The sequence below is a fragment of the Falco rusticolus genome, unplaced genomic scaffold, assembly GCF_015220075.1.
Source record: "Falco rusticolus isolate bFalRus1 unplaced genomic scaffold, bFalRus1.pri scaffold_159_arrow_ctg1, whole genome shotgun sequence".
Classification (NCBI taxonomy): domain Eukaryota; kingdom Metazoa; phylum Chordata; class Aves; order Falconiformes; family Falconidae; genus Falco; species Falco rusticolus.
Genome location: NW_023618177.1, coordinates 1 through 27,053, shown reverse-complemented (window position 1 = coordinate 27,053; position 27,053 = coordinate 1). Strand labels below are relative to the sequence as shown.

At 62.2% G+C, this 27,053-nt stretch overlaps 1 protein-coding gene across 1 annotated transcript in view; it reads right to left on the bottom strand.

The window, feature by feature from the left end:
* The window catches only part of CHD8 (chromodomain helicase DNA binding protein 8), a 32,979-nt gene extending 5,932 nt beyond the window's left edge, over window positions 1–27,047 (bottom strand). Inside the window, exons 1-24 of the mRNA XM_037374716.1 lie at window positions 26,856–27,047; window positions 26,535–26,648; window positions 26,072–26,134; window positions 16,000–16,272; window positions 15,419–15,910; window positions 14,198–14,560; window positions 12,968–13,341; window positions 11,925–12,039; window positions 11,649–11,843; window positions 9,911–9,979; window positions 9,770–9,825; window positions 9,381–9,498; window positions 8,571–8,654; window positions 8,293–8,430; window positions 8,078–8,199; window positions 7,503–7,746; window positions 7,199–7,375; window positions 6,428–6,571; window positions 6,080–6,335; window positions 5,596–5,809; window positions 3,963–4,158; window positions 3,701–3,868; window positions 260–439; window positions 38–148 (exon numbers count right to left, since the gene is read on the bottom strand). Coding sequence (XP_037230613.1) covers window positions 38–148; window positions 260–439; window positions 3,701–3,868; window positions 3,963–4,158; window positions 5,596–5,809; window positions 6,080–6,335; window positions 6,428–6,571; window positions 7,199–7,375; window positions 7,503–7,746; window positions 8,078–8,199; window positions 8,293–8,430; window positions 8,571–8,654; window positions 9,381–9,498; window positions 9,770–9,825; window positions 9,911–9,979; window positions 11,649–11,843; window positions 11,925–12,039; window positions 12,968–13,341; window positions 14,198–14,560; window positions 15,419–15,910; window positions 16,000–16,272; window positions 26,072–26,134; window positions 26,535–26,543 — 4,161 coding nt within the window. The 5' untranslated portion in view covers window positions 26,544–26,648; window positions 26,856–27,047. The remainder of the gene's footprint in view (window positions 1–37; window positions 149–259; window positions 440–3,700; window positions 3,869–3,962; window positions 4,159–5,595; window positions 5,810–6,079; window positions 6,336–6,427; window positions 6,572–7,198; window positions 7,376–7,502; window positions 7,747–8,077; window positions 8,200–8,292; window positions 8,431–8,570; window positions 8,655–9,380; window positions 9,499–9,769; window positions 9,826–9,910; window positions 9,980–11,648; window positions 11,844–11,924; window positions 12,040–12,967; window positions 13,342–14,197; window positions 14,561–15,418; window positions 15,911–15,999; window positions 16,273–26,071; window positions 26,135–26,534; window positions 26,649–26,855) is intronic.
* Window positions 27,048–27,053: the final 6 nt, after the last annotated feature.

Here is a 27,053-nt window from a genome sequence, read left to right as displayed (position 1 = left end):
CGCGGACCACCCCCTCCCCCCCACCATTCACCACCACCTTGCTGTTGAGAAGGTCCAGGTCCAGGTCGGCTTTCTTGGCCCACTTCTGCCAGAAGTTGGGGTCATCCAAGGCGATGTCCGTGCGGTTCTCGGAAGCCACGAAGCTCGCCTGGGATGGACACCAAGAGTTGGGAGACCTTGGAGGACCTCCCAGAAGGAAGATGTCCTCCCCCCTCCCCTCCACCCCACCACCGTGGTGGGAAGGGACCTTCGGAGATACCTTGGCGAAGGTGGACCCCTTCCCCTCGCTCTCGATGGTGATGGTGGTGGTGCGGCGCAGAAGAATCTGGTCGATGTCCTCCTCGCAGAACTTGGAACCTTCATCGTCTTCTTCCATGATGGCCGCGTAGGCCCCCTTGCGCAGCAGGTCCTCGATCTCCTTCTTGGAGAACTGCTGGATCTGCCGGTGGGGGTGGAGAAGACGGGGACAACGTGGGGTGAGGCAGCCGGCCAGGATGGTGGTCCAAACCCCTGAGGTTCTCCTCCCACCCCAAACCATCTCCAAGACCTACGTCCCTCAGGATGAGGTTCTTCACGCCCCGTCCCCCTCGGACAACCCCGTCCCCAAGGTCTCCAGGCTCGGAAGGTCTCCATCACCGTGGTCTTCAAACCGGGTTTCTCATGAAGGACCCAATCCACAGGGTCTCCAGGCCCCACTTCCCTTGGAGAACCGATTCTACAAGGTCTCCACGCCCCGTTCCTCCTGGAAGACCTCCACCCCAAGGCCTCCTGGAAGACCTCCACCCCAAGGCCTCCTGGAAGACCTCCACCCCAAGGCCTCCTGGAAGACCTCCACCCCAGGACCTCCTGGAAGACCTCCACCCCAGGACCTCTACGCCCTGTTCCTCTTGGAAGACCTCCACCCCAAGACCTCCTGGCCCCGTTCCTCTTGGAAGACCTCCACCCCAAGACCTGCTGGAAGACCTCCTCCCCAAGACCTCCTGGCCCTGTTCCTCTTGGAAGACCTCCTCCCCAAGACCTCCTGGAAGACCTCCACCCCAGGACCTCCTGGCCCCGTTCCTCTTGGAAGACCTCCACCCCAAGACCTCCTGGCCCTGTTCCTCCTGGAAGACCTCCACCCCAAGACCTCCTGGCCCCGTTCCTCGTGGAAGACCTCCACCCCAAGACCTCCTGGCCCCGTTCCTCATGGAAGATCTCCACCCCAGGGCCTCCACACCCTGTTCCTCCTGGAAGACCTCCTCCCCAAGACCTCCTGGCCCCGTTCCTCTTGGAGGACCTCCACCCCAGGACCTCCTGGCCCCGTTCCTCTTGGAAGACCTCCTCCCCAAGACCTCCTGGCCCCGTTCCTCCTGGAAGACCTCCACCCCAAGACCTCCTGGCCCCGTTCCTCCTGGAAGACCTCCACCCCAAGACCTCCTGGCCCCGTTCCTCATGGAAGACCTCCACCCCAAGACCTCCTGGCCCCGTTCCTCCTGGAAGACCTCCACCCCAAGACCTCCTGGAAGACCTCCACCCCAGGACCTCTACGCCCTGTTCCTCTTGGAAGACCTCCACCCCGAGACCTCCTGGCCCCGTTCCTCCTGGAAGACCTCCACCCCAGGGCCTCCACACCCTGTTCCTCCTGGAAGACCTCCACCCCAAGACCTCCTGGCCCCGTTCCTCTTGGAAGACCTCCACCCCAAGACCTCCTGGCCCCGTTCCTCTTGGAAGACCTCCACCCCAGGGCCTCCACACCCTGTTCCTCCTGGAAGACCTCCATCCCAAGACCTCCTGGCCCCGTTCCTCCTGGAAGACCTCCACCCCAAGACCTCCTGGCCCCGTTCCTCCTGGAAGACCTCCACCCCAGGGCCTCCACACCCCGTTCCTCCTGGAAGACCTCCTCCCCAAGACCTCCTGGCCCCGTTCCTCCTGGAAGACCTCCTCCCCAAGACCTCCTGGCCCCGTTCCTCCTGGAAGACCTCCACCCCAGGGCCTCCACACCCCGTTCCTCTAGGAAGACCTCCACCCCAAGACCTCCTGGCCCCATTCCTCTTGGAAGACCTCCACACCCCGTTCCTCTAGGAAGACCTCCACCCCAAGACCTCCTGGCCCCGTTCCTCTTGGAAGACCTCCACCCCAGGACCTCCTGGCCCCGTTCCTCTTGGAAGACCTCCACCCCAGGGCCTCCACACCCCGTTCCTCTTGGAAGACCTCCTCCCCAAGACCTCCTGGCCCCGTTCCTCTTGGAAGACCTCCACCCCAGGGCCTCCACACCCTGTTCCTCCTGGAAGACCTCCACCCCAAGACCTCCTGGCCCCGTTCCTCCTGGAAGACCTCCACCCCAGGACCTCCTGGCCCCGTTCCTCCTGGAAGACCTCCACCCCAGGACCTCCTGGCCCCGTTCCTCCTGGAAGACCTCCACCCCAGGACCTCCTGGCCCCGTTCCTCCTGGAAGACCTCCACCCCAGGACCTCCTGGCCCCGTTCCTCCTGGAAGACCTCCACCCCAAGACCTCCTGGCCCCGTTCCTCCTGGAAGACCTCCACCCCAGGACCTCCTGGCCCCGTTCCTCTTGGAAGACCTCCACCCCAAGACCTCCTGGCCCCGTTCCTCATGGAAGACCTCCACCCCAGGACCTCCTGGCCCCGTTCCTCTTGGAAGACCTCCTCCCCAAGACCTCCTGGCCCCGTTCCTCATGGAAGACCTCCACCCCAAGACCTCCTGGCCCCGTTCCTCTTGGAAGACCTCCACCCCAAGACCTCCTGGCCCCGTTCCTCCTGGAAGACCTCCACCCCAGGACCTCCTGGCCCCGTTCCTCTTGGAAGACCTCCACCCCGAGACCTCCTGGCCCCGTTCCTCCTGGAAGACCTCCACCCCAGGGCCTCCACACCCTGTTCCTCCTGGAAGACCTCCACCCCAGGGCCTCCACACCCTGTTCCTCCTGGAAGACCTCCACCCCAAGACCTCCACACCCTGTTCCTCTTGGAAGACCTCCACCCCAAGACCTCCTGGCCCCGTTCCTCCTGGAAGACCTCCACCCCAGGACCTCCTGGCCCCGTTCCTCTTGGAAGACCTCCACCCCGAGACCTCCTGGCCCCGTTCCTCCTGGAAGACCTCCACCCCAGGGCCTCCACACCCTGTTCCTCCTGGAAGACCTCCACCCCAAGACCTCCACACCCTGTTCCTCTTGGAAGACCTCCTCCCCAAGACCTCCTGGCCCCGTTCCTCATGGAAGACCTCCACCCCAAGACCTCCACGCCCCGTTCCTCCTGGAAGACCTCCACCCCAAGACCTCCACGCCCCGTTCCTCCTGGAAGACCTCCTCCCCAAGACCTCCTGGCCCCGTTCCTCCTGGAAGACCTCCACCCCAGGGCCTCCACACCCCGTTCCTCTAGGAAGACCTCCACCCCAAGACCTCCTGGCCCCATTCCTCTTGGAAGACCTCCACACCCCGTTCCTCTAGGAAGACCTCCACCCCAAGACCTCCTGGCCCCGTTCCTCTTGGAAGACCTCCACCCCAGGACCTCCTGGCCCCGTTCCTCTTGGAAGACCTCCACCCCAGGGCCTCCACACCCCGTTCCTCATGGAAGACCTCCTCCCCAAGACCTCCTGGCCCCGTTCCTCTTGGAAGACCTCCACCCCAAGACCTCCACGCCCCGTTCCTCCTGGAAGACCTCCACCCCAGGACCTCCTGGCCCGGCTCCCCTCAGAAGACCGCTCACCCCCGCGATGTTGCCCTCGCGGCCGCTCATGGACTGCAGCACGGCCTTGTCCAGGCCCAGCTTGAGGCTGGCCTTGTCGAACATCTCGCGCTCGTAGGAGTTGCGCGTGATGAGCCTGTAGACCTTGACCGCTTTGCTCTGCCCGATCCGGTGGCACCGCGCTTGCGCCTGGAAGAAGAAGACGACGACGGCGGGTCACGACGCGCACGGAAGGTGACGCCCCGCCGAGCCCAGGGCGGCGCGGCGGACGCGGTGGCCCAACCTGGAGGTCGTTCTGGGGGTTCCAGTCGGAATCGAAGATGATGCAGGTGTCGGCGGCGGTGAGGTTGATGCCCAGGCCGCCCGCCCGCGTGCAGAGCAGGAAGACGAAGCGGTCCGAGTCGGGCTTGCTGAAGCGGTCGATGGCGGCTTGGCGCAGGTTGCCGCGGACGCGCCCATCGATCCGCTCGTAGAGGTACCTACGAGGTCCCCAAAACCACGTTCACCGAGGGCCTGAAGGTTCCCTTGGAAGACCTCCACCCCGAGACCTCCTGGCCCCGTTCCCCTTGGAAGATCTTCTTCCCAAGACCTCCTGGAAGATCTCCGTCCCAAGACCTCCACACCCCGTTCCTCCTGGAAGACCTCCACCCCAAGACCTCCTGGAAGACCTCCACCCCAAGACCTCCTGGAAGACCTCCACCCCAAGACCTCCTGGAAGACCTCCACCCCAAGACCTCCTGGAAGACCTCCACCCCACGACCTCCTGGAAGACCTCCACCCCAAGACCTCCTGGAAGACCTCCACCCCAAGACCTCCTGGAAGACCTCCACCCCAAGACCTCCTGGAAGACCTCCTCCCCAAGACCTCCTGGAAGACCTCCTCCCCAAGACCTCCTGGAAGACCTCCACCCCAAGACCTCCTGGAAGACCTCCACCCCAAGACCTCCTGGAAGACCTCCACCCCAAGACCTCCTGGAAGACCTCCACCCCAAGACCTCCTGGAAGACCTCCACCCCAAGACCTCCTGGAAGACCTCCACCCCAAGACCTCCTGGAAGACCTCCTCCCCAAGACCTCCTGGAAGACCTCCTCCCCAAGACCTCCTGGAAGACCTCCTCCCCAAGACCTCCTGGAAGACCTCCTCCCCAAGACCTCCTGGAAGACCTCCTCCCCAAGACCTCCTGGAAGACCTCCACCCCAAGACCTCCTGGAAGACCTCCACCCCAAGACCTCCTGGAAGACCTCCTCCCCAAGACCTCCTGGCCCCATTCCTCTTGGAAGACCTCCACCCCAAGACCTCCTGGAAGACCTCCACCCCAAGACCTCCTGGAAGACCTCCTGGCCCTGTTCCTCTTGGAAGACCTCCTTCCAAAGGCCTCCTGGAAGACCTCCACCCCAGGACCTCCTGGCCCCGTTCCTCTTGGAAGACCTCCACCCCAAGACCTTCTGGAAGACCTCCTCCCCAAGACCTCCTGGAAGACCTCCTCCCCAAGACCTCCTGGAAGACCTCCACCCCAAGACCTTCTGGCCCTGTTCCTCTTGGAAGACCTCCTCCCCAAGACCTCCTGGAAGACCTCCACCCCAAGACCTTCTGGCCCTGTTCCTCTTGGAAGACCTCCACCCCAAGACCTTCTGGAAGATCTCCACCCTGAGTCCTCCTGGCCCCGTTCCTCTTGGAAGACCTCCTCCCCAAGACCTTCTGGCCCCATTCCTCGTGGAAGACCTCCACCCCGAGACCTCCTGGAAGACCTCCTCCCCAAGACCTCCACACCCCGTTCCTCTTGGAAGACCTCCACCCCAAGACCTCCTGGAAAACCCTCCTTCCAAAGGCCTCCTGGAAGACCTCCACCCCAAGACCTCCTGGCCCCCTTCCCCTTGGAAGACCACCCGAAGGTGACCCCGTGGCGCCACCTCTTACCTCTTCTGGATGAGGTAGTCCTCCAAGATGTCGAGACAGCGGACCATCTGGGAGAAGATGAGCACCTTGTGGCCGCCGGCCTTCAGCTTGGGCAGCAGCTTGTCGATGAGCACCAGCTTGCCGGCCGAGCGGACCATGGCCTGGAGGTGGAAGTCGTGGGGGACGTGGTGGTGACACGACTCCCGGAACTCGGCCAAGATCTTCTCCTCCGCGCCTGTTGGGTGGAGAAGAGACCATCGGTGGGGTGGCGGGCGCGATCTCCTCAGGAGACGCCCCCACCCGCAGCGAGACTTGAGGGGGCACCGAAGCCCGAGTAGACGGGCTGGTGGACCTCCATCGCCACGATGCCACCAGAGGCCACCAGGTCCTCGGTGGAAAGGTGGGCGAGACCAGGAGGAGCAGGGATGGGGCGGCGTTGACCCCCGGGGTTGTCCGCCAGCGGCGGGAGGACAAGGGCCACCCTGGGCCACCGCCGGGTCCTCACCGTTGATGAGGTAGGGGTGGTTGCAGCACTTGCGCAGCTCCATCATGGTGTTGAGCAGGTTGGGCATGTTGGTGTGACCGGCGCCTTTGGAGAGGAAGGAGAAGTTCTTCTCCAGGATGGCCCGGTAATATTTCTTCTGGATGTTGGTCAACTCCACCTCGATGATGGTCTCCTGTTTGGGCGCCAGGTTCTTCTCCACGTCCTCCTTCAACCGACGGAGCATCATGGGTTTGAGGATGGCCTGGAGCTTCTGCACCTGCAGGTGGGACGAGCGGGGAGAAGTCACCGGCGGTTCGGGCAGGACGCGGGTGCCCAGGGAAGGGTCCCAGGTCCTCCTGATGTCCTCACCTGCTCCTCCGTCTTGAGATCACCAAAGTCTTTGAGGAACTCGGCTTCGGAAGGGAACTGAGAAGGTTCCAGAAAGTGCAGGAGGCTGAAGAGCTCTTCCACCGTGTTCTGGAGCGGGGTGCCCGTCAGCAGGACTTTGTGCTCCTGAGGACCAGGAGGTGCAGAACGTCGGGGCGTGGTTGGGAGGTGGAAGGCAGGGGACGTGCCCCAACACCTCCAGGTCCCACCAAGACCCCACAGGCACCTTCAGGACCATCCCTGGGCACCACAGGGTGAGCCCAAACCTCTCCAGATGCCACCAAGACCCCCACGGGCACCACGGGGTGAGCCCAAACCCCTCCAGATGCCACCAAGAACCTCATGGGCACCATCCCTGGGCCACGGGGTGAGCCCAAACCTCTCCAGATGCCACCAAGTCCCCCACGGGCACCATCCCTGGGCACCACGGGCTGAGCCCAAACCTCTCCAGATGCCACCAAGACCCCCACGGGCACCACGGGGTGAGCCCAAACCCCTCCAGATGCCACCAAGACCCCCACGGGCACCATCCCTGGGCACCACAGGGTGAGCCCAAACCTCTCCAGATGCCACCAAGACCCCCACGGGCACCACGGGGTGAGCCCAAACCTCTCCAGGTGCCACCAAGACCCCCAGGGGCACCACGGGGTGAGCCCAAACCCCTCGAGATGCCACCAAGACCCCCAGCGGCACCTCCAGGCCCCCCCGTTTCGCCCCGCCGCGAGGAGAAGAGTTGTCCACCGGGCCTCTCACCAGGTCCATGTGCTTGAGGCTGTCGAGGAGCTTGCAGTTGCGGTTCTTCAGGCGGTGGGCCTCGTCGATGATGACGCACCGCCACTCGATCTCCCGCAGCTCGGGGCAGTCGGAGAGGATCATCTCGAAGGTGGTGATGAGCGCGTCGAATTTGTAGGCCCCGGGGATGAGACGACCCTGAAAGGGTGGAGAAGAGGTGAAGTTCTGGTGGTGGGGACCACCAACCTCAACCCCCAAAAAAGCTCGGAAGAACCTGGAGGACCACATGGGTGACCTTGGAGAAGAAAAGCCACCGGGTTTTTACCCGCGAGTCCTTGCAGTACATCTCGTACTGCTGGATCATCTGCCGCGAGGCCAAGCTGCCGTGGTAGACGATGCTGTTCATCTCCGTCCAGGTGTTGAACTCCCGTTCCCAGTTGGTGATGGTGGAAAGCGGCGCGATGACCAGGAACGGACCGCGGATGCCCACGTTGTAGACCTCTTGGAGGAAAGCGATGGACTGGATGGTCTTCCCCAAACCCATCTCGTCGGCCAGGATGCAGTTCTGCCTGCGGGGAGGCGACCGGCGGGGGTTGGAAGGTGGTGGAACCGTCCATCCCACATGTCCTCCACCCCCCCGGCTGCCCTTCCCCCGCCGGCCCGTTGTACCAGTTGGGAAGGTGGTGGAACCGTCCATCCCACGTGTCCTCCACCCCCCCGGCTGCCCTTCCCCCGCCGGCCCGTTGTACCAGTTGGGAAGGTGGTGGAACCGTCCATCCCACGTGTCCTCCACCCCCCCGGCTGCCCTTCCCCCGCCGGCCCGTTGTACCAGTTGGGAAGGTGGTGGAACCGTCCATCCCACGTGTCCTCCACCCCCCCAGCTGCCCTTCCCCCACTGGCCTGTTGTACCAGTTGAAGAGCAACCAGTTGACCCCTTCCAGTTGATACTCGCGGAGCTGGTTGTGGTTCTTGTACTCGTGGGACAACTCCAGCTTCTTCCAGGAACCGGCTTGGGGACGGGGCTGAGAAGAAAAAAAAAAAAAAAGGTGGGAGATGATGGTGGTGGTGGACCAAACCCCGGGGTGGGGTGGGGTGGGAGGAGAAGACCTTCTCACCAAGCGTTTGAGCTCGGGGTGTCGGGCTTGGATGCGTTTGAAGTCGCCGATCTTCCCCTCGTCCACGTCCTCCTTCAGCTCCCACGTGCTGTCCTCGTAGGGCAAGGAGCACCACTTGACCAAGTAGTAGACCACCGGCTGCCACCAGAAATGGGACAACCACCAAAAAAAAAAAAAAAAAAAAAAAAAAAAAAAAAAAAAATGTCACCGAGGTGGGGGAGGGGCGGTTTGGGGACCAGGAGGTCACCGTCGGCCCCCGGTTCCACCTCCCCGCTCACCTCCCCGTTGTCCTTGTCGACGCTGTGGGACTCGTCCAAGATGCGGTCCACCTCGACGTAGTCGGGGTTGAAAGGTTCTTCATCCTTTGGAAGGGGGGAGGGGGGGGGCGAGATGGGGGAGGGGCGGTGAGCGGTGCCCCGAACCTCTCCAGATGCCACCAAGAACCTCACGGGCACCATCCCTGGGCCACGGGGTGAGCCCAAACCTCTCCAGATGCCACCAAGACCCCCCACAGGCACAACAGGGTGAGCCCAAACCCCTCCAGATGCCACCAAGAACCTCATGGGCACCATCCCTGGGCCATGGGGTGAGCCCAAACCCCTCCAGATGCCACCAAGACCCCCCACAGGCACAACAGGGTGAGCCCAAACCTCTCCAGATGCCACCAAGAACCTCATGGGCACCACAGGGTGAGCCCAAACCTCTCCAGATGCCACCAAGAACCTCATGGGCACCACAGGCTGAGCCCAAACCTCTCCAGATGCCACCAAGAACCTCATGGGCACCATCCCTGGGCCACGGGGTGAGCCCAAACCCCTCAAGATGCCACCAAGACCCCCACAGGCACCACAGGCTGAGCCCAAACCTCTCCAGATGCCACCAAGACCCCCACGGGCACCACCTGGTGAGCCCAAACCCCTCGAGATGCCACCAAGACCCCCACGGGCACCATCCCTGGGCACCACAGGCTGAGCCCAAACCCCTCCAGATGCCACCAAGCCCCCCATGGGCACCACGGCATGAGCCCAAACCCCTCCAGATGCCACCAAGAGCGACGCGACCCCCCACCCCCGCCCCACCCCCAGCACCTCGTGGAAGAAGTGTCGCATCTGAGTCATCTTGGTTTTGAAACGCTTCAGCTTCTGGTGGATCCTCTTGTCCTTCTCCAGCTGGTCGATGGTGGCCCACTCGCAGTGGAGGTAGGAACTGGGGGGGTGGGGGGGATGGGACAGGGGGGGACAAAGAGTCATCCCACCCCACCCCACCCCTCCCTCCACCACGAAGCTACTCGGGGTTGACCGAAAGCAACGTCGGCAAAAAAAAAAACTTCTCCAAGAGCCACCTCGTGTGGAGAACCGGGTCGGTGGACCTTCAACCCAACGCTGGAGCACCACCAGGAGCCCACCCCATGGGTGGCAGAGGTCCAAAGGGCCACCCGACCCCACCCAAAGCAAGATCCTTCACCGGGGCCACCTACTAGTTCTTGTACTTGACGAAGAACTCCTCCGACTCGGTCAACTGCCCCGACGGAAGCTGTGGGAGATACAGGTGGGACGTCGGCAAAAGGCCCACCACCACCACCGCCACGGCCACCACGGCCACCACGGGGGTTCCTCACCTCCTTCTTCACCACCCGCATGGAGAGGACCTTGTCCACGATGGCGGCGTCCTCCTCACTGGGGTTCTCCTGGAGGCGGGGAGGAGAAAAGATGAAGATGACGGTGAGAAGGGATGGTGGACACCACGGACCCAAACCTCTCCAGATGCCACCGAGACCCCCAGGGGCACCACGGGGTGAGCCCAAACCCCTCGAGATGCCACCAAAACCCCCACGGGCACCATCCCTGGGCCATGGGGTGAGCCCAAACCTCTCCAGGTGCCACCAAGTCCCCCAGGGGCACCACGGGGTGAGCCCAAACCCCTCCAGATGCCACCACGACCCCCACGGGCACCACGGGGTGAGCCCAAACCCCTCCAGATGCCACCAAGACCCCCATGGGCACCACGGGCTGAGCCCAAACCTCTCCAGATGCCACCACGACCCCCACGGGCACCATGGGGTGAGCCCAAACCCCTCCAGATGCCACCACGACCCCCACGGGCACCACGGGCTGAGCCCAAACCCCTCCAGATGCCACCAAGACCCCCAGGGGCACCATGGGCTGAGCCCAAACCCCTCGAGATGCCACCAAGACCCCCACGGGCACCACAGGCTGAGCCCAAACCCCTCGAGATGCCACCAAAACCCTCACGGGCACCATCCCTGGGCCATGGGGTGAGCCCAAACCTCTCCAGATGCCACCAAGACCCCCACGGGCACCACAGGGTGAGCCCAAACCTCTCCAGATGCCACCAAGACCCCCACGGGTACCATCCCTGGGCACCACAGGCTGACCCCAAACCCCTCCAGATGCCACCAAGACCCCCACGGGCACCACGGGGTGAGCCCAAACCCCTCCAGATGCCACCAAGACCCCCACGGGCACCACGGGCTGACCCCAAACCCCTCCAGATGCCACCAAGACCCCCACGGGCACCACAGGCTGAGCCCAAACCCCTCCAGATGCCACCAAGTCCCCCACGGGCACCACGGGGTGAGCCCAAACCCCTCCAGATGCCACCAAGACCCCCACGGGCACCACGGGCTGACCCCAAACCCCTCCAGATGCCACCAAGACCCCCACGGGCACCACAGGCTGAGCCCAAACCCCTCGAGATGCCACCAAAACCCCCACGGGCACCATCCCTGGGCCATGGGGTGAGCCCAAACCTCTCCAGATGCCACCAAGACCCCCACGGGCACCACAGGGTGAGCCCAAACCTCTCCAGATGCCACCAAGACCCCCACGGGCACCACAGGGTGAGCCCAAACCTCTCCAGATGCCACCAAGACCCCCACGGGCACCACAGGGTGAGCCCAAACCTCTCCAGATGCCACCAAGACCCCCACGGGCACCACGGGGTGAGCCCAAACCCCTCCAGATGCCACCAAGACCCCCACGGGCACCACGGGGTGAGCCCAAACCCCTCCAGATGCCACCAAGTCCCCCACGGGCACCATCCCTGGGCCATGGGGTGAGCCCAAACCTCTCCAGATGCCACCAAGACCCCCACGGGCACCACGGGGTGAGCCCAAACCTCTCCAGATGCCACCAAGACCCCCACGGGCACCATCCCTGGGCACCACGGGGTGAGCCCAAACCCCTCCAGATGCCACCAAGACCCCCACGGGCACCACGGGGTGAGCCCAAACCCCTCCAGATGCCACCAAGACCCCCACGGGCACCATCCCCGGGCACCACATCCGTAGGAGCGGCTGGTGGCCACCAGGGAAACCATCCCAGAAGACCACCCACCACAAAAAACTGCATGGAGGGCAGGGTCTCGCCCTCTGGCTCCGGCTCCGGGGCTGGCGGCTGCGGGACCGGTGGCTGCTCAGGTCTCACCGGCCCCGTCACGTCAAGTTCTTCATCCTCCTCATCGTCAGTGATCTTGATGTCCAAGTCCTCCGTGTACTTCTTCCGCTTGACCTGCCGGTTGGACCTGCGCTTCTGGAGAGGACAGACGGGGACGGGATGAGGCGGTCGCCGCGTCGGCGTCGCGCGGAGCAGCGCGGGCCGCGTCGCCGTTACCTGCACGCTGGTTTCTTCTTCCTCCCGCGGCGACGCCGCCGGCATCACCTCGGCGTCCGAGTTGTCGGAGGAGGCGTTGCGCTTCCGCTTCTTGCCCACCACGGGGGTGATGGTGCTGGCGGGGGGGGGGAGGGGAGGCGTCAGGGGGGGGGGGGGAGGGGGGAGGGGGACCTCCTCGGGGTCAAGAGCCACGGCCAAGGGGTGGTGGAACAAGGCCGGGGGGTGGGAAGAACGGGGCGAGGGGTGAAGGCCACGGAGGCCGCGGTTGGGTGAAGGCCAAGACCAAGGTTGGGGGGAGACCACGGAGGCCACGGTTGGGTGATGGCCAAGACCAAGGTTGGGTGATGGCCAAGACCAAGGTTGGGGGGAGACCAGGGAGACCGTGGTTGGGCCAAGGCCACAGAGGCCGCGGTTGGGTGATGGCCAAGACCAAGGTTGGGTGATGGCCAAGACCAAGGTTGGGGGGAGACCACGGAGGCCACGGTTGGGTGATGGCCAAGACCAAGGTTGGGGGGAGACCACGGAGGCCGCGGTTGGGTGAAGGCCAAGACCAAGGTTGGGGGGGGACCAGGGAGACCGCGGTTGGGTGAAGGCCAAGACCAAGGTTGGGGGGAGACCACGGAGGCCACGGTTGGGTGAAGGCCAAGACCAAGGTTGGGGGGGGACCAGGGAGACCGCGGTTGGGCCAAGGCCACGGACGGACACCGCGGTTGGGTGAAGGCCACGGACGGACACCGCGGTTGGGTGAAGGCCACGGACACCGCGGTTGGGTGAAGGCCACGGACACCGCGGTTGGGTGAAGGCCACGGACACCGCGGTTGGGTGAAGGCCACGGACACCGCGGTTGGGTGAAGGCCACGGACACCGCGGTTGGGTGAAGGCCAAGCCCAAGGTTGGGGCCCAACAGAACCACAACTGAAGACCCCAAGTGCCTGAAGACCACCAGGGGTGGGCACCACCGAAGCCCCCCGAGCTGGGTGCCACCACCAAGGCCACCCCCGCTCCCCCCCTCCCCCGCTTCGGGGGAGCTGAGGACATCTCACCTGGGTTTGCTGCGCCCCTTGCTCTTGCCGGAGCCACCTTGCCCCTTGCCCTTGCGAGGTCTCTCCTCCTTGGCCCCACCGCGGTCGCCGGGCCCCTTCCGCCGGCGCTTCCGCTCGCCTTCCTCCTCGGGCCGGACGCTGGGCAGCTCGTCCTCGTTGAGGACGCGGGGGATGTTCTGCTCGCCGCGGGCTCGGGCGCGGGCGATGGCTTCGGCGACGATGCGGTTGGCTTTCTCCTGCTTCTTCTGGTGCTCCAGCTTGCGGCTCTCCTCCGAGGCGCCCCGCGAGCCCGGGGTGGCCAAGGCGGCCACCTCGCTGGTGCTCAGCACCTTCACCACCGACAGGCCCGGGGAGCCGCCCTGAGAGGAACCGGCCTGCGGGAGGAGGCGACAGCCGCGGTGGGACGGAGATCACAGGGGGAGGCAACAACCCAAGATCTGGGGCCCACCACGGCCAACCAGGATCTGGGGGCCCACCACGGCCAACCAGGACCTGGGGGCCCACCACGGCCAACCAGGACCTGGGGGCCCACCACGGCCAACCAGGACCTGGGGGCCCACCACGGCCAACCAGGACCTGGGGGCCCACCACGGCCAACCAGGACCTGGGGGCCCACCACGGCCAACCAGGACCTGGGGGCCCACCACGGCCAACCAGGACCTGGGGGCCCACCACGGCCAACCAGGACCTGGGGCCCACCACGGCCAACCAGGACCTGGGGGCCCACCACGGCCAACCAGGATCTGGGGCCCACCACGGCCAACCAGGATCTGGGGGCCCACCACGGCCAACCAGGATCTGGGGGCCCACCACGGCCAACCAGGATCTGGGGGCCCACCACGGCCAACCAGGATCTGGGGGCCCACCACCACCGGGATCTGGGGGCCCACCACCACCGGGATCTGGGGGCCCACCACCACCAGGACCTGGGGGCCCACCACCACCAGGACCTGGGGGCCCACCACCACCAGGACCTGGGGGCCCACCACCACCAGGACCTCTGGGCCCACCACCACCAGGACCTGGGGGCCCACCACCACCAGGACCTGGGGGCCACCACCACCGGGATCTGGGGGCCCACCACCACCGGGATCTGGGGGCCCACCACCACCAGGATCTGGGGCCCACCACGGCCAACTTGGACACACCACCAGGACCACTCCCAGACACCCACCCCCCAGAAGCTCCTCACCATCCCCCTCCCCCCCGCCCCCCCCCCCAACTTCTCACCTGAGGTTGAAGAACCACCTTCAACGGCACCGTCAACCTCTGCCCCGCGCTCCCCACCACCTGCGGCACGGAGGAGACGGCCACCGGAGCCGCTTGCCCGCCAGCGCCGGGAGGTTGTTGGAGAAGCTGGATCTTCTGGGGGGTCCCCGCTTGGCCGGCGGGGGGTTGTTGGACCTGGAGTTGGATGGTGACCACCTTGGCGGGTTGGCCTGGGGTCCCTTTGGCTTGGCCCAGGGCGGCCAGTTGGTTGCCCTGAAGAACGATCTTGCCGGGCAGGCTACCCAACACCACGTGGCGCTGGCCCGGGGGGGCGCCACCACCGGGGGGCTGCTGGAGGACCAACGTGATGCGCTTCGATTCACCCTACGGAGACAAAAAAAAGAGCGTTAAAACGGGAGGGGTCAGCACGGCCACGGGACCTCTGGAGACCCCAGGGGACCTCCCAAGACATCGACCTTGAGCCCCAAGACGTGGCTACGGCCGGGGGACCCCGACGCTGAGGATCTCAAGAACTTTGAGGACCTCAGTGCTGGGTGGTGACCTCCGAGGATCTCCCAAACCCAACGGATCCTCTTGACCTTGAGGACCACCACTTCATCCTGAAGACCCCCAAACCACCCCGAGCCCCCCACCCCCACAAAACCCCACCCCAGGAGATCCCCTTGACCATGAAGACCACCACCATTCCCTGAAGGTCCCACAACCCACCCCCTGAGCCCCCCAACCCCACAGACCCCCACCCCAGAAGATCCCCTTGATCTTGAGGGCCACCACCGTTCCCTGAAGGTCCACCAACCCACCCCCTGAGCCCCCCAACCCCACCCCAGAAGATCCCCTTGACCTTGAGGGCCACCACCGTTCCCTGAAGGTTCATCAACCCACCCCCTGAGCCCCCCAACCCCACCCCAGAAGATCCCCTTGATCTTGAGGGCCACCACCGTTCCCTGAAGGTCCCACAACCCACCCCCTGAGCCCCCCAACCCCACCCCAGAAGATCCCCTTGACCTTGAGGACCACCCCCACTTCATCCTGAAGTCCCCCAACCCCACAGACCCCCACCCCAGGAGATCCCCTTGACCTTGAGGGCCACCACCGTTCCCTGAAGGTCCACCAACCCACCCCCTGAGCCCCCCACCCCCACAGACCCCCACCCCAGGAGATCCCCTTGACCTTGAGGACCACCCCACCCCCCCCCAAAGCCCCTCCCCCACCCCCGGTCACCTGCGCCGGCGCCGACGTCAGGGTGACGGCGGGTTTTAGGGGGGTCCCGGCCCCCCCAGCCTTGACCGGTTGTAAGACCAACTGCTTGACGGGTCTTCCAGGTTGGACCAAGCGATGGACGGTGGCAGCGGTGGGGGAGGTGCCGGTCCCGGTTGTCCCCCCCGTCCCAGTTACCGGCGTCACTTTCCCAGTTAAAACCGTCGCCGCGTTACCGGTAACGATGGAAATACCGGGTCGAAGTTGGGGGGTCCCGGTCAAGACCTTGGCGAATGTCACCTTCCCCCCGTTGGGGGTGGTCGCCCCCCCCGGCGGGACACCGGTTGACTGGGCGGGGGTGGGGGAGGGGCCCCCCGCGGTCGTCCCCCCGGGGGGGGCTTTGAGGATGACGATTTTGGGGGGGGGGGCGACCCCCGAGGAGGAGGGGGAGGGGGAGGGGGTGGGGGGCAGGGTGGTGGCCACCCCCATGAAGGGGTTGCCCTGGCTGAGGACCTCCTGCTCGGGGTGGGGGGGGGGCGGGGGGGGGTGGGGGGGGGGGGGGGGGGGGGGGCTTCGGGGGGGGGCGGGGGGGGGGCGGGGGGGGCGGGGGGGGGCGGGGGGGGGTCTAAAGCCCCCGCCAGGCCTAAAGCTTCTTCGATGGGGTCGGGGTGGGGGTGGTGGGGGGGGGGCGCGAAGGTCTCGTCCGCCAGGGGGTCCAGGCCGCCGAAGAGGTTGGGGTCGTCGAAGAGGTCCATGATGGGGTCGGCCATGGTGGGGGGAGGGGCTGGGGGGGGTCCCGACCCCCCCCCGGAAGCTGGGGGGAGGGGGTGGGGTCTCACGTCAGGCAGCGGCGGTGGGGGGGGGTCCGCACCTCGGGGCTGCTGGGGGGGGGGGGGACACAAAAAAAAAAAAAAAAAAAAAAAAAGAAAAAGAAGAGAGAAGGTGGGGGGAGGGGCCCAAAATAGCCCCACCCCCGATAACCCTGCCCACCCGACAGCCCCTCCCTCCAATAGCCCCGCCCACCTGATAGCCCCCATAGCCCCTCCCCCAAACAGCCACGACCCCCCCAATAGCTCCCCAATAGCCCCGCCCCCGATAGCCCCGCCCTCCAATAGCCCCGCCCACCTGATACCCCGCCCACCTGATAGCCCCCATAGCCCCGCCCCCCGATAGCCCCTCCCTCGAACAGCCATGACGCAACAATAGCTCCCCAATAGCCCCGCCCTCGATAGCCCCGCCCCCGATAGCCCCGCCCCCGATAGCCCCCATAGCCCCGCCCCCGATAGCCCCACCCCCGAACAGCCATGACCCCCCAATAGCTCCCCAATAGCCCTGACCCCGATAGCCCCGCCCCCCAATAGCCCCACCCCCCATAGCCCCTCCCACCAATAGCCCCTATAGCCCCACCCCCCACAGCCATGACCCCCCAATAGCTCCCCAATAGCCCTGCCCCCCGATAGCCCCGCCCCTGATAGCCCCATAGCCCCACCCCCCAAGAGCCCCTGATAACCCCGCCCCCCATAGCCCCACCCCACCAATAGCCCCTCCCATCAATAGCCTCCCCAATAGCCCCGCTCCCCCAATAGCCCCGATAGCCCCGCCCCCTGATAGCCCCACCCCCTGATAGCCCCCATAGCCCCTCCCACCAATAGCCCCTCCCCCAATAGCCACGACCTCCCCAATAGGCCCCTGATAGCCCCGCCCCCATAGCCCCACCCCCCAGTAGCCCCCCATAGCCCTGCCCCCCAAGAGCCCCGCCCCCAAAAGCCCAAAACCCCAATAGCCCCACCCCCTTGATAGCCCCGCCCCCTTGATAGCCCCGCCCCCCCCCGGAGCTGCACCCCCCAATTTCCCCCCCCCCAGGAAGACCACTGGTAGCCCCAGTTAGGGGGGAACTGGCGGGACTGGGACCCCCAGTTTGGGGGGAACTGGGACCCCCAGTAAAAAATTAATGAGGGCACGGGGACCCCCAGTTCGGGGGTAACTGGGGGGCACTGGGACCCCCAGTTCGGGCGGAACTGGGGGGCAGTGGAGTACCCAGTTAGGGGGGAACTGGGAGACCAGTAAGAGGAACGTGACGGATACGGGGATTCCCAGTAAGACAGGAAGGTGAGGCAACTGGGGTGCCCAGTAGCAAGTGGGACCCCCAGTAAAAGGGGAACGGGGGGAACTGGGACTCCCAGTAAGAAGGCGGAGACGTAAACTGTGGTGTCCACTAAGATGGGAACTGGTGGGCACTGGGACCCCAGTAAGCATGAACTGGGGGCACTGGGGTGCCCAGTTAGAGGAGCACTGGGACACCCAGTGAGAGGGGAACTGGGACGCCCAGTAAGAGGGAAACTGGTGGGCACTGGGACCCCAGTGAGAGGGAAACTGGTGGGCACTGGGGTGCCCAGTTAGAGGAGCACTGAGACACCCAGTAAGAGGGGAACTGGGGGGCACTGGGACCCCAGTGAGAGGGGAACTGGGATGCCCAGTAAGAGGGGGACTGGTGGGCACTGGGACCCCAGTGAGAGGGGAACTGGGATGCCCAGTAAGAAGTGGACTGGGGGCACTGGGATGCCCAGTAAGAGGGGGACTGGGGGCACTGGGACCCCAGTGAGCGTGAAACTGGGATGCCCAGTAAGAGGGAAACTGGGGGGCACTGGGAACCCAGTGAGAGGGGAACTGGGATGCCCAGTAAGATGGAAACTGGTGGGCACTGGGACCCCAGTGAGAGGGGAACTGGGATGCCCAGTAAGAGGGAAACTGGTGGGCACTGGGACCCTAGTGAGAGGGGAACTGGGACGCCCAGTAAGAGGGAAACCGGGGGCACTGGGATGCCCAGTAAGAGGGGGACTGGTGGGCACTGGGACCCCAGTGAGAGGGTAACTGGGATGCCCAGTAAGAGGGGGACTGGTGGGCACTGGGACCCCAGTGAGAGGGAAACTGGGATGCCCAGTAAGAGGGGGACTGGTGGGCACTGGGACCCCAGTGAGAGGGAAACTGGTGGGCACTGGGGTGCCCAGTTAGAGGAGCACTGAGACACCCAGTAAGAGGGGAACTGGGGGGCACTGGGACCCCAGTGAGAGGGGAACTGGGATGCCCAGTAAGAGGGGGACTGGTGGGCACTGGGATCCCAGTGAGAGGGGAACTGGGATGCCCAGTAAGAGGGGAACTGGTGGGGACTGGGATCCCAGTGAGAGGGGAACTGGGATGCCCAGTAAGAGGGGAACTGGGGGGCACTGGGATCCCAGTGAGAAGGGAACTGGGACGCCCAGTAAGAGAGGAACTGGTGGGCACTGGGACCGCAGTGAGAGGGGAACTGGGATGCCCAGTAAGAGGGGGAATGGTGGGGACCGGGATCCCAGTGAGAGGGGAACTGGTGGGCACTGGGACCCCAGTGAGAGGGGAACTGGGATGCCCAGTAAGAGGGGAACTGGTGGGCACTGGGACCCCAGTGAGAGGGGAACCGGGATGCCCAGTAAGAGGGGGACTGGGGGCACTGGGATGCCCAGTAAGAGGGGGACTGGTGGGCACTGGGATCCCAGTGAGAGGGGAACTGGGATGCCCAGTAAGAGGGGAACTGGGGGGCACTGGGACCCCAGTGAGAGGGGAACTGGGATGCCCAGTAAGAGGGGGAATGGTGGGGACTGGGATCCCAGTGAGAGGGGAACTGGTGGGCACTGGGAACCCAGTGAGAGGGGAACTGGGATGCCCAGTAAGAGGGGGACTGGTGGGCACTGGGATCCCAGTGAGAGGGGAACTGGGATGCCCAGTAAGATGGAAACTGGTGGGCACTGGGATCCCAGTGAGAGGGGAACTGGGATGCCCAGTAAGAGGGGATCTGGTGGGCACTGGGATCCCAGTGAGAGGGTAACTGGGATGCCCAGTAAGAGGGGGACTGGTGGGCACTGGGACCCCAGTGAGAGGGAAACTGGGATGCCCAGTAAGAGGGGGACTGGTGGGCACTGGGATCCCAGTGAGAGGGGAACTGGGATGCCCAGTAAGAGGGGAACTGGTGGGCACTGGGACCCCAGTGAGAGGGGAACTGGGATGCCCAGTAAGAGGGGGAATGGGGGACACTGGGATGCCCAGTAAGAGGGGGACTGGTGGGCACTGGGACCCCAGTGAGAGGGAAACTGGGATGCCCAGTGAGAGGGGAACTGGTGGGCACTGGGACCCCAGTGAGAGGGGAACTGGGATGCCCAGTAAGAGGGGAACTGGTGGGCACTGGGACCCCAGTGAGAGGGGAACCGGGATGCCCAGTAAGAGGGGGACTGGGGGCACTGGGATGCCCAGTAAGAGGGGGACTGGTGGGCACTGGGATCCCAGTGAGAGGGGAACTGGGATGCCCAGTAAGAGGGGAACTGGGGGGCACTGGGACCCCAGTGAGAGGGGAACTGGGATGCCCAGTAAGAGGGGGAATGGTGGGGACTGGGATCCCAGTGAGAGGGGAACTGGTGGGCACTGGGAACCCAGTGAGAGGGGAACTGGGATGCCCAGTAAGAGGGGGACTGGTGGGCACTGGGATCCCAGTGAGAGGGGAACTGGGATGCCCAGTAAGATGGAAACTGGTGGGCACTGGGATCCCAGTGAGAGGGGAACTGGGATGCCCAGTAAGAGGGGATCTGGTGGGCACTGGGATCCCAGTGAGAGGGTAACTGGGATGCCCAGTAAGAGGGGGACTGGTGGGCACTGGGACCCCAGTGAGAGGGAAACTGGGATGCCCAGTAAGAGGGGGACTGGTGGGCACTGGGATCCCAGTGAGAGGGGAACTGGGATGCCCAGTAAGAGGGGAACTGGTGGGCACTGGGACCCCAGTGAGAGGGGAACTGGGATGCCCAGTAAGAGGGGGAATGGGGGACACTGGGATGCCCAGTAAGAGGGGGACTGGTGGGCACTGGGACCCCAGTGAGAGGGAAACTGGGATGCCCAGTAAGATGGAAACTGGTGGGCACTGGGACCCCAGTGAGAGGGGAACTGGGATGCCCAGTAAGAGGGGAACTGGGGGGCACTGGGAACCCAGTGAGAGGGGAACTGGGATGCCCAGTAAGAGGGGGACTGGGGGACACTGGGATGCCCAGTAAGAGGGGGACTGGGGGACACTGGGACCCCAGTGAGAGGGGAACTGGGATGCCCAGTAAGAGGGGGACTGGTGGGCACTGGGATCCCAGTGAGAGGGGAACTGGGATGCCCAGTAAGAGGGGAACTGGGGGGCACTGGGATCCCAGTGAGAGGGGAACTGGGATGCCCAGTAAGAGGGGAACTGGTGGGCACTGGGACCCCTGTGAGAGGGTAACTGGGATGCCCAGTAAGAGGGGAACTGGGGGGCACTGGGACCCCAGTGAGAGGGGAACTGGGATGCCCAGTAAGAGGGGAACTGGTGGGCACTGGGATCCCAGTGAGAGGGGAACTGGGATGCCCAGTAAGAGGGGAACTGGTGGGCACTGGGACCCCAGTGAGAGGGGAACTGGGATGCCCAGTAAGAGGGGAACTGGGGGGCACTGGGACCCCAGTGAGAGGGGAACTGGGATGCCCAGTAAGAGGGGAACTGGGGGGCACTGGGATCCTGCCCCCCCAGCCCAGTCCAGGGCAGGAGCGAGGGGGGTGTCACTGGTCCTCCCAGTCCCTCCCCCCAACTGGTCCTCCCAGTCCCTCCCCCCCCCAGGGGGCGGGGCCGAACCATCCGTCCCGCGATGTGGGGGGGGCCGCACCCCCCCCCCCAAATAGTTTCACCCCTCCCCCACCCCCCCCACCCCCCCACCCCGGTCGGGGCCTTACCTGCGGCGGCGGGGGGGGGGGGGGGGGAGGGGAGGGGAGGGGAGGGGAGGGTCGCCGGGCGGAGGGGGGAGGGGCGGGCAGGGGGGGGAGGGGAAGGGGGGGGCGCGCGGCCGTCTCCCCCCCCCCGCGCTGTGGCGGTGGCCTCACCCCGCGGGCGCCAGAACAAGGCGGCGGCGGCGCGGGCACGGCGCAACGCAACGCAGCCCAGCCCCGGCGCCCCGCCCACCGCTCGCCGTCCCTTCGCCCCATTGGTCAACCCCGCCGCTCATGCCACCCTCCCATTGGTTCGCGCCGACACAAGGTAGGTTGCGCTTTCCCAACCCGGAAGTTCCCCCTCCCCGCGCGTTTACTTCCATACAAGGAGAAAAAAAGGGCGGGGCGGAGGGGGGGGGGGGGCCGCAAGGGCTGGCCGAGGCGCTGCCTGAGCGCGCGCGCCGGCGGCGCGCGGGCAGCCCTCCCCCCTCCCCCCCCCCCCCGCCGCCGCCGCCATCTTGTCTCCCTCAGGGTTGGGGGGGGGAGGGGGGTCCTTAACCCCCTCCCCGCCATGGTCGCCTCCCTTTGCCGCTCCACAGCGGCGGATCCGCCGCCGGGCACATACACCCCCCTCCCCCACCCCCCCTCCCCCCCCCCCCCCACCCCGGGCGCTTTATTCACCGTCTGGCCGCTCGGTTCCCCCCCCCCCCCCCGCCCCCGCCAGCCGCGTTCGCCTTCAACGACGGTGAATCCGCACGCGCACCCCCCTCAAATTCACCTTCCCGCCGCAAAGTACCTCGAAACGGCACCGGGTTTACCCTCAGGATTCAGTTTTCCTTTGTGTAGGAAAAAGGGAGAGCGGGCAACTGGCCACCCGGGAGGGGAGGGGGGGAAATCGTTGCCAGCAGCCCCCAAAAAAGTCGGTGAGGCCCAAAAAATAGCTAAAAATTACACCCAAACGCCTTGAGATGGGCCCAAAATGCACACAAATGGCTTGAAATGGGCCCAAAATTACACCGAAAACCCTTGAGATGGGCCCAAAATTACACCGAAAACCCTTGAGACGGGCCAAAATTACACCCAAATGCCTTGAGACGGACCCTAAATTACACCCAAAAGCCTTGAAATGGGCCCAAAATTGCACCCAAAAGCCTTGAAGTGGGCCCAAAATTGCACCCAAACGCCTTGAAGTGGGCCCAAAATGCACCCAAACGCCTTGAGATTGGCCCTAAATTATACCCCAAAGCCTTGAAATGGGCCCAAAATGCACCGAAACGCCTTGAAATGGGCCCAAAATTACACCCAAAAGCCTTGAAATGGGCCCAAAATTACACCCCAAAGCCTTGAAATGGGCCCAAAATTACACCGAAAAAACTTGAAATGGGCCCAAAATTACACCCCAAAGCCTTGAAATGGGCCCAAAATGACACCCAATAGCCTTGAAATGGGCCCAAAATTACACCGAAAAAACTTGAAATGGGCCCAAAATTACACCCAAAAGCCTTGAAATGGGCCCAAAATTGCACCCAATAGCCTTGAAATGGGCCCAAAATTACACCGAAAAAACTTGAAATGGGCCCAAAATTACACCCAAAAGCCTTGAGATGGGCCCAAAATTACACCCAAAAGCCTTGAGATGGGCCCAAAATTGCACCCAAAAGCCTTGAAATGGGCCCAAAATTGCACCCAAAAGCCTTGAAATGGGCCCAAAATGCACCCAAACGCATTGAAATGGGCCCAAAATTACACCCAAAAGCCTTGAAATGGGCCCAAAATTGCACCCCAAAGCCTTGAAATGGGCCCAAAATTGCACCCAAACGCCTTGAAATGGGCCCAAAATTACACCCAAACGCCTTGAAATGGGCCCAAAATTACACCCCAAAAGCCTTGAAATGGGCCCAAAATTACACCCCAAAAGCCTTGAAATGGGCCCAAAATTACACCCAAACGCCTTGAGATGGGCCCAAAATTGCACCCCAAAGCCTTGAGATGGGCCCAAAATTGCACCCAAACGCCTTGAAGTGGGCCCAAAATTGCACTGAAAAAACTTGAAATTGGCCCAAAATGCACCCAAAAGCCTTGAAATGGGCCCAAAATTACACCGAAAAAACTTGAAATGGGCCCAAAATTACACCCAAAAGCCTTGAAATGGGCCCAAAATTACACCGAAAAAACTTGAAATGGGCCCAAAATTACACCCAAAAGCCTTGAAATGGGCCCAAAATTACACCGAAAAAACTTGAAATGGGCCCAAAATTGCACCCCAAAGCCTTGAAATGGGCCCAAAATTACACCGAAAAAACTTGAAATGGGCCCAAAATTGCACCCCAAAGCCTTGAAATGGGCCCAAAATTGCACCCCAAAGCCTTGAAATGGGCCCAAAATTACACCGAAAAAACTTGAAATGGGCCCAAAATTGCACCCCAAAGCCTTGAAATGGGCCCAAAATTACACTGAAAAAACTTGAAATGGGCCCAAAATTACACCCAAAAGCCTTGAAATGGGCCCAAAACTGCACCCAAACGCCTTGAAGTGGGCCCAAAATTACACCCAAACCCCTTGAGATGGGCCCAAAATTACACTGAAAAAACTTGAAATTGGCCCAAAATGCACCCAAACGCCTTGAAATGGGCCCAAAATCACACCCAAATGCCTTGAAATGGGCCCAAAATCACACCCAAATGCCTTAAAATGGGCCCCAAATGCACCCAAATGCCTTGAAATGGGCCCAAAATTACACCCAAATGCCCCCAAAATTTTCAAAATGACACCCAAACCCTCCCAAACTTTTTTTTTTCTTAACTTCATAAAAGGCAGAAAAATCAATAATTAATCTTTTTGAGAGGATTGGGGCTAAGATTGCGACCAAACCCTCTCAGAACTTCCATTTTAAACCCTCCAAATAGCCCCAAATTACACCCAAATACCCCCAATTTCCCCGTTTTTTAATAAAAGGCAGAAATACAAAATTCCCGCCCCCCAGGAAATTCGGGTGAAGTTTTCGACCAAACGCTCTCAAAAAAAAAAAAAATAGTTTTAACCCTCAGATCAGCTCAAAACAGCACCCAAATCCCCCCCAATTGGCTTTTTTTTTTTTGTTAACAAACCACGCGATTAATTACGAAATTGATTACGAATCGTGATTAATTACGATTTCTTTTCCCTTTTTGAGGAATCATTTCCATTTTTGAGGAAATCAGGGTCAGGTTTTTGGCTAAACCTTCAGAAAAAAAAAAAATTTAAAAAAACAATTTTAAAGGAAAAAATAGCCGACAGCTGCCCCCAAATCATCCAAAAATGATCATTTTTGTTAATAAACGGATTAAAACCTTGTAAAGAACCGTTCCTGAGAAAACTGCGGTTAAAACCGAGGCCAAAACCACTGAGAAAAAAAATAAAAATTAAACTAGGAAACAACTGGGAAACGGCACAAAATTCCCCTCCCCCCCCCCCCCCGGTTTTATTTTTTTCTGTTAATTAGAAGCAAAATAAAGTTTAATTAACCGAACCCCAAGGAAATTGGGGTCAAAATCGCGGCCGAACCCCCCAAAAAACGGCGTTTAACCTCTAAAATTACCCAAAACGAGACCCAAACCCCCCAAATAAAATGATTTTTCATTAACAAAAAAAAAAAAGTTAAAAAACGGTATATTCACCATCCCCGAAGAAATCAAGGTCATAATCGGGGCCAACCTGTCTCCAAAACAACAATTTTTAAACCCAAATTCGCTGCCGGCACCCCCGCAACGAACCTTATTACCGAACCCTTCCCCCGATTAACCTTTTTCTTGCGAAATTAACCCAAAAAAAAAAAAAAAAAACCCCAAAAAAATTCCTCCCCAGAGCCCCCGAGGCGAAGTTGCCCGTCGAGGGAATAAATCCGATCACCAGAAAACGCTGAAACCCCCCAAAATGAACCAAAACACGTGAAAAAAAAAAACTAGAGGATTTTTTTTTTCCCCACTGTGAAATTATTACGCATTTTTTACCCAAAAAAACGTTTTTTTAAAGAAAAAGCGTGAAACCCTACGACGTGTTTTCACCTCCTTCCGAAAAAAAATTGGGAAAACACGGGGGATGAAAATCCCTTTTCCCAGAGTTTTTGTGTGTAAATTTATACAAATTATTTATGCATATTTATATATAAATATATAAATTTATAAATTTATGGTTTTTTGATAAAAATTACCCATAAAAACCACCAAAAACGCTCCAAAAACCGTCTTCAAACCAGATTTTAACGAATTTTAACGGCCTGGAACCCCGATGATGAACTTAACTTTCTCCGTCAAGACCCGAGCGGCGCCTTTGACCCAAACCCGCCTTTTTTTTTAAGCAAAACGTCAGAAAAAAATAGCGAAAAACCTTAAATTTGCGGTAAAATACCCCAAACCGCCCCGTTTGGGATGGGTGTGGCTGGAGTCAACACGTTGGCCAGTTTTTTGGCCTACACGTTAGCCAACGTCTTCGGTCAACCCCTCGGCCACCGTCTTGGTCAACCTCCTGGCCAAACTCTTGGTCACCGTGTTGGTCAACGCCTTGGCCAACGCCAACCTCTTGGCCAACCTCCTGGCCACCACGTCGGTCAACCTCCTGGCCAACCTCCTGGCCACCACGTCGGTCAACCTCCTGGCCAACCTCCTGGCCACCACGTCGGTCAACCTCCTGGCCAACCTCCTGGCCACCACGTCGGGCCAACCTCCTGGCCAACCTCCTGGCCACCACGTCGGGCCAACCTCCTGGCCAACCTCCTGGCCACCACGTCAGTCAACCTCCTGGCCAACCTCCTGGCCACCATGTTGGTCAACCTCTTGGCCAACCTCCTGGCCCTCCCCTTCCGCTGCCCAACCAAGGCAGGAGCTCCCAGCTGGTTTTTTGGGGCGTGGTCTTGGCCCCACCCCCTTTGACCCCGCCCCCCTCGTTCCTCTCCTCCCCCCTCACCTCTTGCGGGCGATGACCTCGTCGGGGCGCTGGGGGGCTGCGTCCAATGGGGATGTCTCGTTCCTGAAGGGGGAGGGGCAAAAAAGGGGGCGGGTTCTGATGACGTCAGCGAGGAGGCGGGGCCTCCCAGCACTGCCCCGCCCCCCTCGCCCCACGGATCTCCCTATAGATCCCCCCCCAACCCCCTATACCCCCCCATAGGCCCCTCCCAGCCCCATACATCCCCCCCCCCCCGGACCCCCCCCACCCTATACGTCCCCCCATGTTCTCCCTATAGGGCTGTGCACTCCCCTATAGCCCCCTATACGCCCCCACAGCGCCCTATAGACTCCCTATACCCCTCACAGACCCCCATATTGCCCTACAGCCCCCTATACGTCCTCACATCCCCTTATAGACCCCCATAGGCCCCTACCGCCCCCCCATAAGCCCCTCCATAGGTCCCTATACCCCCCCCCGGTACCTTGTCCATAGGCCCCTCCGTCCCCCTATAGGCCCCTATACCTCTCCTATAGGCTTCTATACGCCCCCCCCAGCCACCCTATAGGCCCCTAGATCTCCCCTATAGGCCCCGAAACTCCCTATATCCCTCTTACGAACCCCTATAGGCTCCTAGCCCCGCCCCCCAGATCCCCTATATGCCCCCTGTAGGCTCCTATACCCCCCATAGGTCAATGACAGGCCCCTATATCACTCCCACAGGCCCCATATGTACCCCCGCGTGGGCCCTATAGGCCCGTATACCCCCCACGGATCCCCTACACATTGCTTGCATCCCCTGTACCCCCCATAGGTCCCCTATAGGCCCCTATACAACCATATAGGGCCCCTATAGGCCCCTAAATACCCACATAGGGCACCTATATGCTCTCATAGGCCCACATAGGTCCCCTATAGGCCCCTATACACCCATTTAGGAGCCCTATACACCCCTATAGGGCCCCTATACACCCCTATAGGGCCCTAAATACCCACATAGGGC